General features: G+C 49.6%; 1 protein-coding gene and 1 long non-coding RNA gene across 5 annotated transcripts; one reads left to right on the top strand and one right to left on the bottom strand.

The window, feature by feature from the left end:
* The first annotated feature begins 4,645 nt into the window (after nucleotides 1-4,645).
* On the top strand, nucleotides 4,646-5,309 carry LOC120651781. The gene is made up of 3 exons (XR_005666318.1): nucleotides 4,646-4,906; nucleotides 4,972-5,129; nucleotides 5,213-5,309. It is a non-coding gene; the product is annotated as an uncharacterized LOC120651781 (long non-coding RNA).
* A 4,466-nt stretch (nucleotides 5,310-9,775) lies between these two features.
* Nucleotides 9,776-17,852, bottom strand: LOC120651775 (short-chain dehydrogenase TIC 32, chloroplastic-like). Of its 4 annotated transcripts, XR_005666312.1 has the most exons (9): nucleotides 17,619-17,731; nucleotides 16,629-17,365; nucleotides 15,944-16,466; nucleotides 15,763-15,841; nucleotides 15,583-15,667; nucleotides 10,549-15,448; nucleotides 10,350-10,459; nucleotides 10,218-10,264; nucleotides 9,776-10,113 (listed from the first exon to the last, which is right to left on the bottom strand). XR_005666312.1 is itself a non-coding variant. In XM_039929392.1 (8 exons), exons 1-8 carry the CDS (start codon nucleotides 17,722-17,724, stop codon nucleotides 9,952-9,954), a joined length of 945 nt encoding a protein of 314 aa, XP_039785326.1. In that variant the 5' UTR covers nucleotides 17,725-17,852; the 3' UTR covers nucleotides 9,781-9,951. The 4 variants fall into 4 exon arrangements, 3 of the variants coding, with proteins under 3 accessions (XP_039785326.1, XP_039785328.1, XP_039785327.1); XM_039929392.1 differs by lacking the exons at nucleotides 10,350-10,459; nucleotides 10,549-15,448 and having other exon boundaries at nucleotides 9,781-10,113; nucleotides 15,944-16,097; nucleotides 16,387-16,466; nucleotides 17,129-17,360; nucleotides 17,619-17,852; XM_039929394.1 differs by lacking the exons at nucleotides 10,350-10,459; nucleotides 10,549-15,448 and having other exon boundaries at nucleotides 9,781-10,113; nucleotides 15,944-16,097; nucleotides 16,387-16,466; nucleotides 17,129-17,365; nucleotides 17,619-17,768.
* Between the last annotated feature and the right edge of the window lie 2 nt (nucleotides 17,853-17,854).

Below are 17,854 nucleotides of genomic sequence, written 5' to 3'. Positions count from 1 at the left end.
TTTTTTGGTGACTACAATGTTTTATATGGACGAAATGGAGTAGATCTTTCTGCCTTTAAGTCCACATCTAGCGGCATAGATAAACCTCTAGAGAGGAGTTTTGGTTCTATATATAAGTGGCTGCAGCGTGGTTTCCGTGTTGATCCAGAGTCACATGTGATGACCGTCCAGACTCCTGTGAACTGGGAGGTCGAAGGTGAATTATGAGAATTGATGATGATAAACAGCACACATGACTGGCGGAAGTATATGGAAGCTGCTTTAGAGCATGGGTGGCCTCTGACCCTTTTGGTTTAGACTCGAGAGAAAGCACAACATCAAACCCAACATGGTGAAGATGAAGCAACTCCGAGTACACAACGAGAGGTAGTTTATGTTGACGAACATACGCCAGAAGACTTAGTGAACCATAACATCAGACCACAGGGCCTTGCTAATGAGGGAGAGCGGATACATAGCATCGTTGATGAGATAGAGGCAGAAGACCAGGCCGCAATGGAGATGGAAGAATATGATTGCTCATCTGATGACGAGCAGTACTTACTGCCAAAACAGTGGAAGGAGAATGGTTTTGGCGTGCCTGTTGTAGAAGATGTACGACATCAGGAGTGGGAGTACAGAAATAATGGGATAGTGCAGGGTGCTACCTATCCTAACGATGAAGCTATTAAAGATGCTGTGAAACTATGGGCCGTATCTTTGAATAGAGAATTTAGAGTCGTGAAGTCAGGCCGTAAAGAATATGAGGTCAAGTGTGTCAACGATGGCTGCCCATGGCGAGTACATGCATTCAAGGGGAAATGGAAGTCAAACTGGAAATGTTCTATTGTGACAGAGCATACATGTTTGATTTCAGAAGTTCAGCAATCGCATCGCAACATTTCATCCGACTTTGTGGCAAAACAAATGTATGGGCTGATTATGGATAACCTAAATTATGAGCCAAAAATGATTGTTCGACATATTGAGCAAACTTACCAATACACCATCAGTTATTTAAAGGCATGGCGGGCTAAACAAAAGGTGTTCGAGATGAGATTTGGCACATATGAGGCATCATACGATAACCTGCCTCGCATGTTGTCCCAAGTTGCAGCTAGGAATCCTGGGAGCTTTTATGACACAAGTCTCATACCAACTATGCCTTTGTGCTTGTGTAAGAGCATTTCAGTACTGTCTTTCGGTGATATGGATTGATGGCACATTTTTTACTGAAAAATATAAATGTCAGATACTCACCGCAATTGGGATAGATTGCAACAAACAAATACTTCCGATTGCATTTGCTTTTGTTGAAAATGAGAACTTAGACAGTTGGTATTGGTTCCTTGAATGAGTGAAGGTTCACGTTGTTGATGCACATCCAGATATTTGCCTCATAAGCGACAGGCACGCCGGTCTGCTACAAGCAATACTGAAATTACAAGGCGGAACCGGGACAACGCCTCCTATTTGGCCCGATGTTCGAAACAGGTGGTGTGTTAGGCATATGGGTGCAAACTTCTATGACCACTTCAAAAACAAGGACCTTATGAACATGTTTAAGAGGTTGTGCATCCAGAATTAACAGAGGAAGTTTAAAGCTCTATGGCAGATGCTTGATTAGTTGACTGCAGAGCAAGTGAAGGCTAGGGTTGCAGGGAGCAGCAGCCATCAGTCTGCAGAGGAAAGGGCTTCAATTGAGAAGCCATTTTCACATTGGATTCGAGGTGCACCGAAGGAGAAATGGTCATTCCTTTATGATACCAATGGAATGCGGTACGGTATTCAGACAACGAACCATGCAGAGTGTTTCAATATGGTCATGCGGTGTTGTCGTGCCTTCCCTCTTGCGGGAATTGTTGAGTTCATCATGTATGGATGCATGAAGTATTTCAGAGAGCGGTATATGGCTGCTAGCATAAAAATAAATAACCCTCAAATTCAGTTCTGTAGAAGAGTAATAGAATACATGAAAGAAAAGATAGCAAAGGCCAAACAGCACCGCGTCATCTCAACAGGTACAATGGAGCATAGATTTGAGGTTCTGTGCAAGGATAGAACAGGTCGTGGCATCCGTTGACACAGGGTGGTCCAAAAGACTTTGATTAGACTCGATGGCAGTACCTCCTGCTCCTACATGAAGCCTAGGTTATTGCATTTGCCATGCTCGCACGTCATTGCGGCTTGTGCAGAGTCAGGGTTGCAGCCAGGAATATTTGTTTCACCGTACTTTAGCAAGGAGGCAGCTACAAGCACCTAGGGACATGAGATATATGGGATTGGCATAGTAGGATCTTTCATTGTGGACAATGAGCCTAAGACTTATGTTCCTAACCCAGACGCTAATAAAGGTAAAGGCCGCCGCCAGACACGTCGTATTCAGAATGGCATGGACGAGTTGGAGGCAAGCAAGGCTCAAAAGCGTTGCAGCCAATGCGGAGCTTTAGGTCACAACTACAAGAAGTGTCCTCAGAATGCACTTCACGATGACGCTGAAGCGGGTCCTTCCGGAAATCCCACAGATGGAGCACCTCCTACGTTCAGACCACCATCGGCGAGAATTGCTCGTGGAAGGCACTCCGTGTCATGATCCAACATTGTTTATCCATCCTTCTGTAGCTATGTATTCCTGTATTGATGATATGTGTACTTAAGTAATAAGAGAACAAAGCTTTGATGTATTCAACAGAATGTATTAACTCTATGTGTACCTATGTAGTAATCATGCATTGGCATTTGTACGAAACCTTTGTCTTATCTTGTATCGAACTTTTTTTTTCCATTTATTAATGTAGGTATGGAGTCGTTGCTAGATCCAGTTATCGACTCGAGCCACCGGTCTTTCTTCGTAGCAGTTGAGCACAGAGCACTCCAAGTGCTACATCCTCGTCCACCGGCGGAGATTGTCTCTATACACCCGGATTGGGTTGACAGGTATGTACTGAAATATTATAGTTCGTTTCATTTCTTTACTCCTATTTCCATACTAACTTTTCTTTTCTTTTTTGGTAAAATATTTTAGGTTACACGAGGCAGGTCTACTGACTCTGGGCCGTCTTGTGGAGGGTGGGCTTTTTAAGCTCAACCGATCCCTCCTGACGGCGCTCGTCGACAGATGGAGGCCGGAGACACATACGTTCCACCTTCCGTGCGGAGAGATGGCTCCGACGCTGTAGGACGTGGCCTACCTGCTCGGTCTCCCTATCGTGGGGGAGGCTGTAGGTCCGCGTGTGGTGCCTTCTTCGTGGATGAATGATCTGGAGGACCGTTTTGCCCTGGTACAGCACGTGGAAGAAGCGGGGCCGATCATGCCGCACCCGCGAGCAGCAGGCCCTTCCAAGACCTGGTTGCTACAGTTCGTGGTACGTATTCTATTCATATTTATGTTTAATTTTTTCAATTTATATGATCCTTTGTCAGCTGGAACCCTCCTTCTTATTTGTTTATGCAGCCCACCCAGTTGGATCCGGATGCCGACGAGAACAGTGTGACCAGATCCTTGGAGGCCTACCTGCTTTGGTTGTTCGGTTACATCATGTTCAACAACACACATGGCAACTCGGTGGACAGGATTCTCATCCCGTATGCACGGGAGATTGCGGATGCGGACGAGGACGTACCGCCCTACAGCTGGGGTTCGGCGGTACTTGCCGCCACGTACCGTGGACTCTGCGACAGCTGAACTAAGACACGTGGGGAAGCTATCCTGACGGGGTGCCCACTACTGCTTCAGCTTTGGTCCTACGAGAGGTTAGCGGTTGGTCGCCCCATCGTCAGCCACGCGCCTTATGACGAGGCTCTGTACGGCGATCTCGAGGACGACAGACCCACGATGGGGACTCTCTGGCTCTGGCGTCAGGTACGTTCATCAAAATTCTTCTTTTCTTATGCATTGGTACACCATACATTAAGCATACCTTACTGTTACATTTTGGTTGTGCAGAGGTCATGGGCGCATGCGCAGGTTAGACGCGCATATACTGAGTTTGTTCAGGAGCTCGACATGCTGACGCCAGAGGACGTTGTCTGGGAGCCGTACAGCCCAGACGCTGTGGCCACCCGTGCACCAGGAGGCCTGTCTTCGCACTACTCCGCAAATGCGGGCATGTGGCTTACTACAGCCATCCTGGTATACGAGCGGTTGAGGCGCATTGCCCCCAGAGAGTCATGAGACAGTTTGGGCAGCGCCAGGAGTTTTCGGTGCCCACCGCATTGGAGCGTGTTAGTCGCCACGACCACAGGTATTTTTGAACGTACTTGGATCATACATTCGTATCGAATCTAACATTTCTTTGTCAACAACATTTGCAGGTTGTCAAGAAGTGGCATGCCGTGCTCAGCCATTTGGCTCACCATGATGGAGTCGTGGGTGGACGAATGGCCGCATGCAGATGAGCACTTGGTCGATCCGACAGGACCACACACAGACAACTCCTTTAGGGCATACCTGACTTGGTACTTACCACGAACTCGGGCTCGTATGGTTTATGTTGACACTAACCCACAGGTACACGAGGCGAGTCCTCGGGATGGCTATGCCCATCACCACGCGGAGGCACTAGCAGGCGCGGTGAGTTTATTCGTCATGTTTCCTTATACATAATTCATAAGATAATTCATGTGGCACTAAATGTCCCTTTACTATATCGTTCGCAGATTCATCTTTGCAACATTATGGAGGCGGACTGCTCGAGTTACCTGACGAGGGTACGTCACGGATCCGCTATGACCCAGACTGAGCAGGCAGATGCATGGTCGAGGACTCGAGACCATCTGCGTTCAGTACTGCACAACTTGGGGAGCCGTGTGCAGTATGAAGATAGTCACGGATCGTCCCAGGCCTCGTCGTCGTTCCAGTGTCCAGCTTCCACGCACGAGACGACCTTTCAGCCAGATCTGCCACACCAGTACTTCAATACTGGAGGTAACGTATATACCTCTTTTCAATCAAATGAATTGATGTTATATATTTACTAATATCACAAACAGGATATGGTCCCTCTTCTGCGTTCGGCCATACTGGCCATTTGGGCCAGCAAGGATCCCAGTTCGTTCCACAGTAGGGATGGGAATGTTTGGAGGGCTACCACCAGTTGGGGGACCGTACTCAGGGATGGGACCACCGACACACACACCACCCTACACAGGTTAGTTTATATTTCATATTTTACTTTCTACATGTTATGACGAGTGACAGGAGTATACGCTAATATCCTAATTTCAATCGTAGGATTCTATCCAGATGCGGGCGTCGGACCTTCCTCCTCCATACGACCTGGTACAAAATAATCTCTCAATACACTCACTATATTTTTAACAAAACATATGTTGGTTTACTTTTATATGTTACGCAGGGTTCGTCTCAGACACGTTCGTTCCAGATAACGCTGGCGTGACCTTAGAGGAACTCAACAACTTGACTTCAGAATCACCTAGCGAGCTAGGTGATCTTGATATCTTGGGGCCTTCACAGCTAGGATCAGCACCACTTGGGTACTCCCAGCACCAGACACCACAACCCTATTTGCGTCCTGAGCGACACGCAAGGTCTCCGGATCGTCACACCTACTCTCAGGACCATGTCCATGCCCAGTAGAGGGCGAAGAGGGTCCGACAGTGTAGGGGTGGTTAGATGTATCCGATATTTGTATTTCTGATGTTTATTTGTACCGAGATTGCACCTATGTTGACTTCTTATTGTTATCAATTACTTTTCATGCTTACGCATCTATTCTCTCTTGTATTTTCTATTACGTACGAATTACCGACATTGAATGCCCGAATTTACAGTTAGTTATACGAACAAATAGTATAACATTAACAATACTAAATACAAATACATATTAGATAATCTTCTATGGACAATACAGAGAATCTTCTAGATCATGACATGAAATCATCTAGGTCGTCATCCCAGTCGACAGATGCTGGTACAACAGGTGGTGTAGTATGCCTTGAAGAACCTCGCGACTTTCCCTTCCTCTCTTTTTGGGTTCTAGGTTCATATACAGAGGGAGGTACATCAAATGTTGGCGGCCATGGTTTGGGGGGCATGAAATCATCTAGGTCGTCATCCCAGTTAACAGAAGTAGGTGTTGGAGGTGGTGCCGAATGACTCGACGAACCTTCGGTTCTCTGTTCATGCGGACGCCAAGTACTATAACCCGAAGATCTTCTCGACCTCCTTCGTCTAGTTTGCGGCATAACTCCACCGAAGATACATACCAATTTACAGAAATTTGGTATTGATTTGTTAATCACTTCCGTATCGTCGGGATAATCCTTGCGTATAATTACACACCAATTTGAGAGTTTGCTATATATATTTTCCAAATAACTATAAAGATTAGACATGAATGAGAGTTACCTTGATGTGCATATCATACACCTCGGACTGCATCCATATCTTCGAATCGCTTTGTATGAACCCGATAACATTAGGATGATTCGCAAGTTCACATACCCTCATGTATATCTTACGGCATTCTAGCAGGTGTTCCTTCACATCTTGCGTTGTTATACCTCGAAACAATGTCAAATCTTTAAAATCTAGTACTTTGGACACTGCTAAATCTATTGTACCATCCGCTAATGGATCAAACTTCTTCTTCAGTACAAGATGTGTCATAATTTCAAATATTATACTAGATTTTTCTTCGGTCCATAAAAATCCTCAAGAATTGGAGGCATCCATTGGCTTATGCTGCAATATCAATAAAGGAGTGAAATTCAGAATTTACAATTCTATATTTAACGACTCAAAAAATTATACTTACCTGCAGGGCTTCGCCGCTTCACTTCTCCTCACCCCTCTCTTTTTTTCTGGATTTTTGGAGGATTTTTTGGGCTCAAATGAGGGAGAAGGGGGCCTCACGGCTTATATAGAGGAGGGGGAGGCGGTCGCCCGGTGGGGGGGGGGGGTGACCGGCCCCCCCAGCCCCTGTCGCCCGCAGCAGGGCGACCGGCCCGCTGTCGCCCGCGGGGGGGGGGGGGGGCGACCGGTCCCCCCACAGCGCAACGTTTCTGCACAGGGACCTATCTATAAAAAAATTTTACAGATAGGTCCTATTGCCTACTACACGGGCGACAGGGGGCCTGTCGCCCCCTATCCGGGCGACAGGGGGCCTGTCGCCCCTATCCGGGCGACAGGCCCCCATATTTGAAATTTTAAAAAACAACATATATTTTTGAATTCATTTTTTTTAATATAGAAATGAAAAAAAAACGCCTGCTCACGTGAGCAGCAAGCAGGCCGGGACAGCGACACAAGCAGCAGCTCAGGCGCACGAGCTCTCAAGTTTAATTCTTGTCACAAATGAATAGATAATCATTGCAGGATCTTTAGTTTATTGCTTGAGCTTTATTTGTTAGGGTGTGTTTAATTTCAAATTTCAAAATTCCAAATTTTTGTAAATCGCTTGCATGGTGTATTAAATGTAGTCGGGAAAAAAATCACATTACACAAATAAATTGTAAATCGCGAGACGAATCTAATGAACCTAATTAGGCTGTGATTAGACACTAAATTACTACAGTAAAGCTACAGTAAACATGATCTAATGATGGATTAATTAGACTCATTAGATTTGTCTCGTAGTTTACAAACGAGTTCTGTAATTTGTTTTGTGATTAGTTTATATTTAGTACTTCAAACATGAAACGATTCTCTTTCAAAATTTTAAAAAAGGGAAATTAAACACGGCCTTAGGTTGTGTCGACCAGCGCTTTTCCATGGGCCGGGCTTGATCCTTGTTTAAACAATAGCTAAATAGCTCTTTGTTGGAATCTTGTCATTGTTACTTACTCGTGTTGTTTAGTACTTTGGTTTCTCGCTAAAGCTAGAATAGTTCTATTCCTTTTTGTGAGACTCTTGATCGGCTCTTTGCTTATTTTTTTGCTTCCACTTAATTTTGAGCTTTGCTATTTTTTTTTTTTTGGAATCGTTGCCTACTTGATTAAGTGAAGTTGTGAAGAAAGCACTTCTGCAAATCTGTTTGGAAAAGCTATCTCGGCAATTTGGTTTTTCGGCACTTATGCTTTGTCTTGTGTTTTGCTCGAGTGAATCGCTTTACATTTGCTTCTGCTTTGCGGTCGAGCTTTTCTTAACCGTTTTTAAGGTGAGCTCATCATGAGTTGGCTTGCGTCATCTTGACAATTAAAAAAAAAGCGTGTCGAATTGAATTTGGGACAAAGACCTTGTTCTTATCTAGGATAATTTTTTAAAGACTTCTTTTCACTCCCCCCTCTCTCTAGACGCTTGTCCCGGTCCTTTAAATTATTTTTGGTCAGCAGGCGATATTACTATTAGTAGTATTTCTGAGGGAAACTTGAGATGCATTTCTTGGAGGGCGACGACATGTGAGATGCGTTGGCCCTTCACCGTTCAGGATCGGCACATCGCTGTGCTGATTGATTATTGCCATTCTCCAGCCCTGTCATTACTTGTCGTAGTCGTATACTGCTAGGTCAATGTTGTGATGGGCTCTTGTAATAACTCCAACTGCTATTACTGTTACTAGTTACTACGGATCAGGGTCTCAGGGATGAAAATGGACTAACTATTCCACGTTATAGAATGGGGTGGAAAATGGACAGTAGTTATATGAATGATCAGGTATTCGTGTCTGCTGAAACATCAATACTGATATATCCATATTTCAACAGTGGATAGGAAATGAATATATCTGAATTCCTTTTTCAACATTTTTTAGTATTTGTATTTGACATAAATATGGACATGGATGGATATCCAACATTATCCATATTCATAGAAGTTAAATTAAAGTAAATGTTGGCCACAAGTGTTTTGCCAAGATATAATAGCCTAACTGGACACCAAACTTGTGACACCATGTGGCCCTATAATTAGAAGGCTGCTTCATGCATATTCATTTAGGCCTTCTATTTAGCTAAAAAAAACTATTGTGATTATTATTATTTTACTCAATTCAAAATATACCGCAAGGAAAACTAATAGAACATGAGATTCAAGTGTGTAGACAGTACAAACATAAATTATGTAACAGGAAGAATTAAAATACATAATAGGAACATTTAAAAATTGTCGAAAAACTACTATTTTTTAATCAAAATCATGTAAGAAGAACAGTTGAAATATATAAAAGGAATAATTAAATAATTCTTTTGGAATGATAGAACAGTTAATTTAAACAAGCAAGTAAAAAATTATAGCACCTGAAATTTTAAATATGTAAATAGTATAAATTGAAATCATGTAAGAAGAAATTTATTAAACTACATAATAAGAATAATTTCTAAATTGTGGAGGAACAGTTAAATCAGGTTGTTGGACCAATGAATTTTCATGACAAGAATAATCCATGATAAACCATGGAACCCTTAAACATTACATGTGAAAAATCTTATTGTTTTATATCAATAACAATTCATATTAAAAATGCGAGTAATTATTAAAAAACCACCACAAAAGACCTTGAAACATAAAAAATATCAAAATACATCAGATAGATAGTAAAATACAAAAATAACAACAAAGTGGACTATCGAATAACATTACATGCATGGCCAAATAATGAAAGAGACAAATTTTACTTCAGTCCACCAAACAATGGTGGATACAAGGCTGGAAAAGAAAAGAAAAATTACAGATAAATCCTCCAGGACTTGTGTTCACCGTCTCACTAAATGTTGTTTCAGTTACTATTACCTGTTGATATGAAAAAGCTATTGTTGCCGATTTAGTTTGTCGTTGTGTGATTGTACATGAACATTGCAAAATGCTAACTTTTCACAAAGACCTTCAACTTGAGACTTATGTAAAAAAAATGTAATAACTTTATCATAGTGTGTTGTTTAAATTTAAAATTTTGATCCAGATCGAGGCAATTTAATTGATAGCAGTACATACACTGACAACATATATCCAGAAGAGCCCTGTAAACATTAAGTACAACAAACTGTGCATCACTTGTTCAGATAATCACTTGATCAAGAAGACATTGTCTGCAAGCTGAACTGCCATAGCTTCTTGGCCAACTCAGGATCTGAAGCTTGCGAGCTTGGGCTGCCTATATTGCAGTTGGCAAAGTATTTCCCACTTATGCCCTTGATTTGGGGATGCATTGCCACATAGCATGTCGTAGCAGCACCCTTTAACAAATATAAGACGAAGTTGGTTAGGGTCAATGCATATTCCACCAACTAAATGTGAATATAAACTCCATGTAAATGTTCCACAAGAGGTGAAAGTATACCTGTTCTACACTTCTGCAGATGATTCTTCCAATGGAGTTCAATAAAACTGCAAGAGCAGGGGGAACACTTATAAATGCCAGCAAAAATAGGGCTCCGTGTAAATGTTTTTCAAGGTAGTGTTAGATAATCACCATGCTCTAGCTTGCTCTCTTTCTTTATAGTAGTAGTAGCTCTACCTCTTTGACCTGCCGTGGCTTGCCACTTGATTTTGGGCGGCAAAGACTAGTGAGCATAGTTGCAGCTGCTAGTAGCAGCATGGCAGCAGTAGCAATTAGTAGCAGCAGCAGTAGCAAGTAGTGTTAGAAGCTGCAAAGCACTGTAAGGCCATACCTTGTAAATGACTCACCTTGACTTGGTTGTGTATAAAGGAGAGAGTAGCTGCAGCTCAGTGGTTTTAAGCAGCTCCACTGCCGTGTGTGCTCTTCCTGAGCTTCTTCTTCCTCTCCCCTTCTTCTTCTCCACCTGCAAGAGTGAGTGAGTGTGGTGAGGGAGTGCCAACAAGTGGTATTCAGAGCTTGAGTGTTCGAGCTTGGTGGCCATGACTTCCCTGGATCGTGAGCGTGGGCGCGGGCGTTCCCCGGAGCGGCGTGGTCGGCAGACGACGTACGTCGTGAAGAAGACGGTGCGGGAAGCCGGCAACGCGCAGTATCCCATGCTCACCCGCACGAACTACGCCGAGTGGGTGGTGCTGATGAAGGTGATGCTCAAGGCAAGGCGCCTGTGGGCGGCGGTGACAACGGGCACCACCGACGAAGAAGACGACCAGTCGGCCATGGAGGCCATCCTCAAGTCGGTGCCAACAGAGTACGTCGTCCCGCTCGGCGCCAAGGACTCCGCAAAGGAGGCCTGGGAGAGTTTGGAGACGATGCGGCTGGGAGGCGACCGCGTGCGCAAGGCGAAGGCGCAGCAGCTCAGGCGGGAGTACGAGGCAATCGCGTTCCGCGATGGAGAGGCCATCGAGGACTTCGCGCTGCGGCTCACCTCACTGGTGAGCCAGCTAGCGCAGGTCGGCGTCGCCATCGGCGAGGAGGAGGCGGTGGCGAAGTATCTCCGCGTCGTGCCGCCGCGATTCGCGCAGATTGCGCTCTCGATTGAGACGCTGCTCGACATGAGCACGCTCACAATCGAGGAGGTGACCGGGCGGCTCAAGGCGGTTGAAGATCGCGCGGAGGCAACCGCCCGCACGACCGCCGGCGGCCAGCTACTGCTCACGGAGGAGCAGTGGGCGGCGCGCCTGCGCGAGAGGAAGCAGGGGGAGGATTCCTCTGTTTCGCGCGGAGGTGGCGGAAGCGGTGCGCGCGGCAGGCGGCGCGGCAAACCGCGGCGGAAGGCTGAGGGGACCGACAAGGACGGCGGCAATCGCGCCGCCGACAAGGATCGGTGCCACAATTGCGGCAAAATCGGGCACTGGGCCCGAAATTGCAAGGAGCCAAGGCGCCAGGAGAGGGCGCATCTCGCCCAGGATGACGAGGAAGAGCCTGCGCTGCTCATGGCGCAGGTCTGCGCCATCAACACCGAGGCAGAGGATCGCGGCGGGCACGTCGAGCTCGACGAACCGCGCGCGCGGGTCAACCTCGGGCGGGCGGAAGAGGAGGCGGAGGAGCAGTGGTACCTCGACACCGGCGCGAGCAACCACATGACCGGCAACCGCGCGGCCTTCTCCGAGCTCGACACCGAAGTCGTCGGCACCGTGAAGTTCGGGGACAACTCCGGCGTTGGCATTCAGGGGCGCGGCACGGTCGTGTTCCAGTGCAAGGACGGCGAGCACAAGGCGCTCACGAACGTGTACTTCATCCCCAAGCTCCGGAGCAACATCATCAGCATTGGCCAGCTCGACGAGCGAGGCTGCCAGGTGCTGATTGACGGAGGCATGCTCCGGATCAGAGATCGCGAGCGGAAGCTACTCGCCAAGGTCGCGCGGAGCAAGAACCGCCTCTACACCCTGGCGCTGCGCATTGCGCGCCCGGTGTGCTTGGCGGCACGCTGCGACGACGACGCATGGCGCTGGCACGCGCGCTACGGCCACCTGAGCTTTGACGCTCTGGCCAGGATGGCGAGGCGAGGCATGGTGAGAGGGCTGCCGCTGATCGAGCACGCGGGCGAGCTCTGCGACAGCTGCCTCGCTGGGAAGCAGAGGAGGCTGCCTTTCCCCAAGAAGGCGAGCTACCGCGCCGGCGACATCCTCGAGCTCGTCCACGGCGACCTCTGCGGGCCAATCACGCCAGCAACGCACGGCGGGCGGCGCTACTTCCTGCTTCTGGTGGACGACTGCAACCGCTACATGTGGCTGCACCTCCTGTCAAGCAAGGATGAGGCGCCGGCGGCGATCAAGGAGTTCCAGGCGCGGGTGGAGACAGAATCGGGGAAGAAGCTGCGCGTGCTGCGGACGGATCGCGGCGGCGAGTTCACTTCGATCGAGTTCGGGCTCTACTGCGCCGGACAAGGCGTGGAACGCCATCTCACGGCGCCGTACTCGCCGCAGCAGAACGGCGTCGTGGAAAGGAGGAACCAGACGGTCGTCGGCATGGCGAGGAGCATGCTCAAGGCCAAGAGGATGCCGGCGGCGTTCTGGGGCGAGGCGGTGAGCACGGCGGTGTTCATTCTGAACCGCGCGCCCACCAAGAGCTTGGACGGCATGACGCCGTTCGAGGCATGGCACGGGAGGAAGCCGGACGTGTCCTTCCTCAGGACATTCGGCTGCATCGGGCATGTGAAGAAGACGAAGCCAAACCTCCCCAAGTTGGAGGATCGGAGCAGCCCGATGGTGTTCCTGGGTTACGAGCGCGGTAGCAAGGCGTACCGGCTCTACGATCCGCAGGCACGGCGCGTGGTGGTGTCCCGCGACGTGGTTTTTGATGAGGCGGCGTGTTGGAGTTGGGAGGAGGAGCAAGGTGATGGGGAAGCAGTGCGCGGAGCCTGGAGGGACTTCATCATCGAGCACGTGGAGGTCCAGGGCGGGAAGGACGCCGACGGGGAAGCAGCGGCGAGCCCAGGAGTTGGCTCCCCTGCTTCAGGTGCGGCGGCAACGAGCCCAGGCGGCGGCTCCCCTGCTCCAGCCTCCCCTATTTCGGAAACAGGGGAAGCGGAACCGGCTCCGCATTTGCCTGCGGGGTCGCCGGCCACACCTGCGGCACCATCACCAGGCTCAGCATCGCCGATCCACTACGTCACGCCTCCTCCGAGCGCCTCCTCGAACGTCGATGCGGAGTACTCCGGCGAGCCGCTCCGGTTCCGCGCGGTGGATGATCTCGTCGGTGATTCCAGTCCACCAGGGCAGGCGGCCCGGGTGCTGGACGATCTCGAGCTGCACCTGGGCAGCGCAGAGGAGCCACCGAGCTTCGCCGCAGCAGAGCAGGAGGCTTGCTGGCGGGTGGCGATGCTGGAGGAGATGGCGGCGGTGGAGGAGAACCACATGTGGGAACTTGTGGACCTGCCGATCGGATGCCGGCCGATCGGATTGAAGTGGGTGTTCAAGGTGAAGAAGAACGAGCGCGGCGAGGTGGTGCGGCACAAGGCGCGGCTCGTGGCCAAAGGATTCGTGCAGCGCGAGGGCATCGACTTCGAAGAAGTCTTTGCGCCGGTGGCGCGCATGGAGTCTGTGCGCCTACTACTGGCGCTGGCGGCGTCAAGGAGCTGGGAGGTCCATCATCTGGACGTGAAATCGGCGTTCCTCAACGGGGAACTCGCTGAGGAAGTGTACGTGCAGCAACCGCCGGGATTTGTCGTCGCCGGCGAGGAGCACAGGGTGCTCCGCCTGCGCAAGGCCTTGTACGGGCTGCGTCAGGCGCCGCGCGCATGGAACATCAAGCTCGACGCCAGCCTCACCACGCTCGGCTACACCAAGTGCGCCACCGAGCACGCCCTCTACACGCACCGGTCGAAGGGCGGACTGGTAATCGTCGGCGTGTACGTCGACGACCTCATCGTCACCGGCACAGAGCAGCGTGACATCGATGCGTTCAAGAAGAAGATGAAGGCGATGTTCCGCATGTCTGACCTCGGCCTGCTCACCTACTATCTCGGGATCGAGGTGGAGCAGGGGAGGGACGCCATCACGCTCCGCCAGAGCTCCTACGCCGAGAAGCTGCTGGAGCGGAGCGGGATGGGCGAGTGCAGGGCGTGCCAGACGCCCATGGAGGAGAAGATCAAGCTGTCAAAGGACAGCACTGCCTCCTTGGTGGACGCCACGAGCTACCGGAGCATCGTCGGCGGGCTACGCTACCTCACACACACGCGGCCGGACATTGGGTTCGCCGTGGGGTACGTGAGCCGGTTCATGGCGGAACCGCGGGAGGATCACCTCGCCGCGGTCAAGCATCTGCTCCGCTATGTGGCGGGGACGCGCGGCTACGGGCTCATCTACCCAAGGAGGAGCAGGGGAGAGCTGGAGCTGATCGGTTTCAGCGACAGCGACATGGCGGGCGACGTTGATGGACGGCGGAGCACGACTGGCGTGCTCTTCTTCCTTGGAGCGTGCCCGATCTCCTGGCAATCGACGAAGCAGAAGGTCGTCGCGCTAAGCACTTGCGAGGCAGAGTACATTGCGGCGGCGACGGCATGTTGCCAGGGAGTTTGGCTGGGGAGGCTGCTGGCAGAGCTCACCGGAGAAGACGCTCGGGCACCCGTCCTGATGGTGGACAACCAGTCCGCCATTGCCCTTGCCAAGAACCCCGTCCACCACGACCGGAGCAAGCACATCGACACCAAGTTCCACTACATCCGTGACTGCGTCGATGGTGGACAGATCAAGCTCGAGCATGTCGAGACTGCTCGACAGCTCGGTGACATCCTCACCAAGCCACTTGGGCGCGTTCGACTCACAGAGTTGAGGACCAAGATTGGAGTTGAGGAAATCAAGCAAGAGCAATGCGATTAGGGGAAGATTTGTTAGATAATCACCATGCTCTAGCTTGCTCTCTTTCTTTATAGTAGTAGTAGCTCTACCTCTTTGACCTGCCGTGGCTTGCCACTTGATTTTGGGCGGCAAAGACTAGTGAGCATAGTTGCAGCTGCTAGTAGCAGCATGGCAGCAGTAGCAAGTAGTAGCAGCAGCAGTAGCAAGTAGTGTTAGAAGCTGCAAAGCACTGTAAGGCCATACCTTGTAAATGACTCACCTTGACTTGGTTGTGTATAAAGGAGAGAGTAGCTGCAGCTCAGTGGTTTTAAGCAGCTCCACTGCCGTGTGTGCTCTTCCTGAGCTTCTTCTTCCTCTCCCCTTCTTCTTCTCCACCTGCAAGAGTGAGTGAGTGTGGTGAGGGAGTGCCAACAGGTAGAAGCCAGAAACTATCTGACATAGTTGGATGGATCAGAAGCCCTTGCCTTTTTAAATAACATGTAAAATGAAGGTAAGATTTGAGAAAATACCAGAGACAATAGTCCTGTTCCTAAAAAGGTTCGTCGTGACGACACCAGGATGAACTGCATTAGCAGAAATATTCACTCCTTCCTCCTGTTTATGATGAATATATAACTTATTCAGTGACTGGCCAGTTCATACATTCGCTTTTAGTGACCTTATTACTCCTTGTCAAAGAACTAAGATACCTTGAGGATTCGGGACAGTTCGTTACAATGAAGAATGTTGGCAAGCTTTGATTGACCGTAAGCAATGAAGTCATTCAAACTGCATAAGGTTACGATAGAACAAACTTGTTGGCATTATTTCTACGGCAGCAACATGCCCAATTTTCCAAGAGAAATTCCAATTGACCTCAGCATCGATTACCCTGAAGGATCATGAATTTTATCGAAACATATCCCTTCAGGATAGGTCATGAAATGGGCTGAAGACGTCAGATTGACGATCCTCCCCTCAACACCACCGTCCCTGCAGCTACTCTTCATGTTCTCCAGTAAGAGGTTTGTTAGAAGAAAATGGCCTGCCATCCGAGTCCAACGCTACTGCATTGTCAGAATCAGTATGCTCATAATTCATAAAACAAGCCTAAACATTCCTCCGATGTAGTGCTATACATGAACATTCAGATATCCAAGCCACATACATGAACATTCAGATATCCAAGCCACCAGCCACCATACATGAACATTCAGATATCCAAGCCACATACATGAACATTCAGATATCCAAGTCACACTCTTTGGCAGTTAAACAAGAGAAGCATTCGAACAATTCACACAATTGGGGATGTAGTGCTATAGAAGACACACCAATGTGATTAGTGGCGAAATGCAATTCCAGGCCGTCGCGGGAAAGCTTGCAGTGCCTCGTCATCACTCCAGCATTGTTGCTGCCGAAATGAACATCAAGTCAACCAAATGTTACAATTCTAGGATTACACTAGAGCACGGATCAGTGAGGATTTCCCTTCTTTTCTTGATCTGAGTACAACAAAGTCCTAGATCTACAACAATAACACAGAGAAAAGAGAGAGAGGAGCGAGATTGAGGACCTTCGGTTCCTGCAGAAGAGCTTGGCCCGGCCATCACAGGTTCGTTGATGGAGATCCGCTCAAAGGCGGCGACGAGCAGTGCAGAGGCGTCGTGGACGTGACGTTGGAGTCGAGAACGGTGAAGGGGACGCCGATGAATCAGCTTCGATGGCAGTGGTGGAGATTCCCGCTGCTCCAGCGCCCCTCTAGATCGGCTAGGGTTTAGGATGTAGGAGAGGGTGCTGGCGGCGCGACGAACTTCGTTCTGCGTGCCCCGGCCCCTTCACCCCTCTTTATTTTAGCGCTGTGCAGCGGGGCCCACCAACCATTCAGGGTTGGGCGCCCCCGATCAGGGCGCAAATCAAAGGCCTAATAGACCGTTGGGTCTATTAGGAAAAAGATCAATCCAACACCAAACAGATCCAAACCAATGGCGAAATTTCAGGCCGCCTTTATTTCAACTTGTTTGTGATCTCTGGTGGTACTGTATGAAGTAGGAGGAAGGAATTGTTCGTCCGTACATGAGAATGTTGAGGGGCAGGTTGAGAGACTGGAACTCGGAGGCGAATCTCCTCACTGAAGCCATGGAGCTGAGGTCCAGCTCCAGCACGTCCACTCTCGCGCCGGGGATCTTCGCCGCGATGGCCTCCTTGGCCGCGAGGCCGGCGGAGACGTTGCGCACGGCCATGACGACGTGCACGCCGCGCATCGCCAGGACGCGCGCCGTCTCCAGCCCGATGCCGCTGGACGCACCTGCGCTGAACAAGGGGTTCAGAATCGGCTCAGCTCATGAGTTCCCTCCGATGCGAATGGCCAACAATTTCAAACTCCGGCCAGCCCGAGGGAGGTCGCCGCTCTGACTGCCGGCATCCATGGAGGCCTATACCTCGACTCGGAGTTTTGGGCGGACGGATCCAGCGACAGAGATTGAGGTCGGAGGGAAGGGACGCGGGAGCGAGCTAGCTGAATGGAACAGCTTAAGAGTAACTGAAGCAGAGCGGAAGTACTTACCGGTGATGACGGCGACCAGGCCGCGGCCATCGACGCCGGCAGTGACCTCCTCGGCCGTGGAGGCGCCGGAGAAGCCCGAGGGCGCTTTGCGGTAGAACCACCACATCAGGCAGCAGATTCGGGCGGCATTGTGTTAGCAGCTACTAGTAGATGCTTAATGCAGCAAGCGACAGAACCAGATGAGCAGGTCAGCACTCAGCAAGGGCGATTATTTTGGTCATCATGGCAATTTAATA

This window comes from Panicum virgatum, chromosome 9K, assembly GCF_016808335.1.
Source record: "Panicum virgatum strain AP13 chromosome 9K, P.virgatum_v5, whole genome shotgun sequence".
Taxonomy (NCBI): Eukaryota; Viridiplantae; Streptophyta; class Magnoliopsida; order Poales; family Poaceae; genus Panicum; species Panicum virgatum.
The sequence above is the reverse complement of the archived record's forward strand: the minus strand, read 5'-3'. Positions and strand labels throughout refer to the sequence as shown.

Excerpts from the sequence above, each read along its gene's own strand:
- LOC120651775 (XM_039929392.1), bottom strand. The coding sequence starts at position 17,724 with ATGTGGTGGTTCTACCGCAAAGCGCCCTCGGGCTTCTCCGGCGCCTCC. Across the intron at positions 17,361-17,618 it reads CCTGGTCGCCGTCATCACCG|GTGCGTCCAGCGGCATCGGG; the intron begins GTAAGTACTTCC and ends TGTTCAGCGCAG. Across the intron at positions 16,098-16,386 it reads TTTCGCCACTAATCACATTG|GCCATTTTCTTCTAACAAAC; the intron begins GTGTGTCTTCTA and ends CTCGGATGGCAG.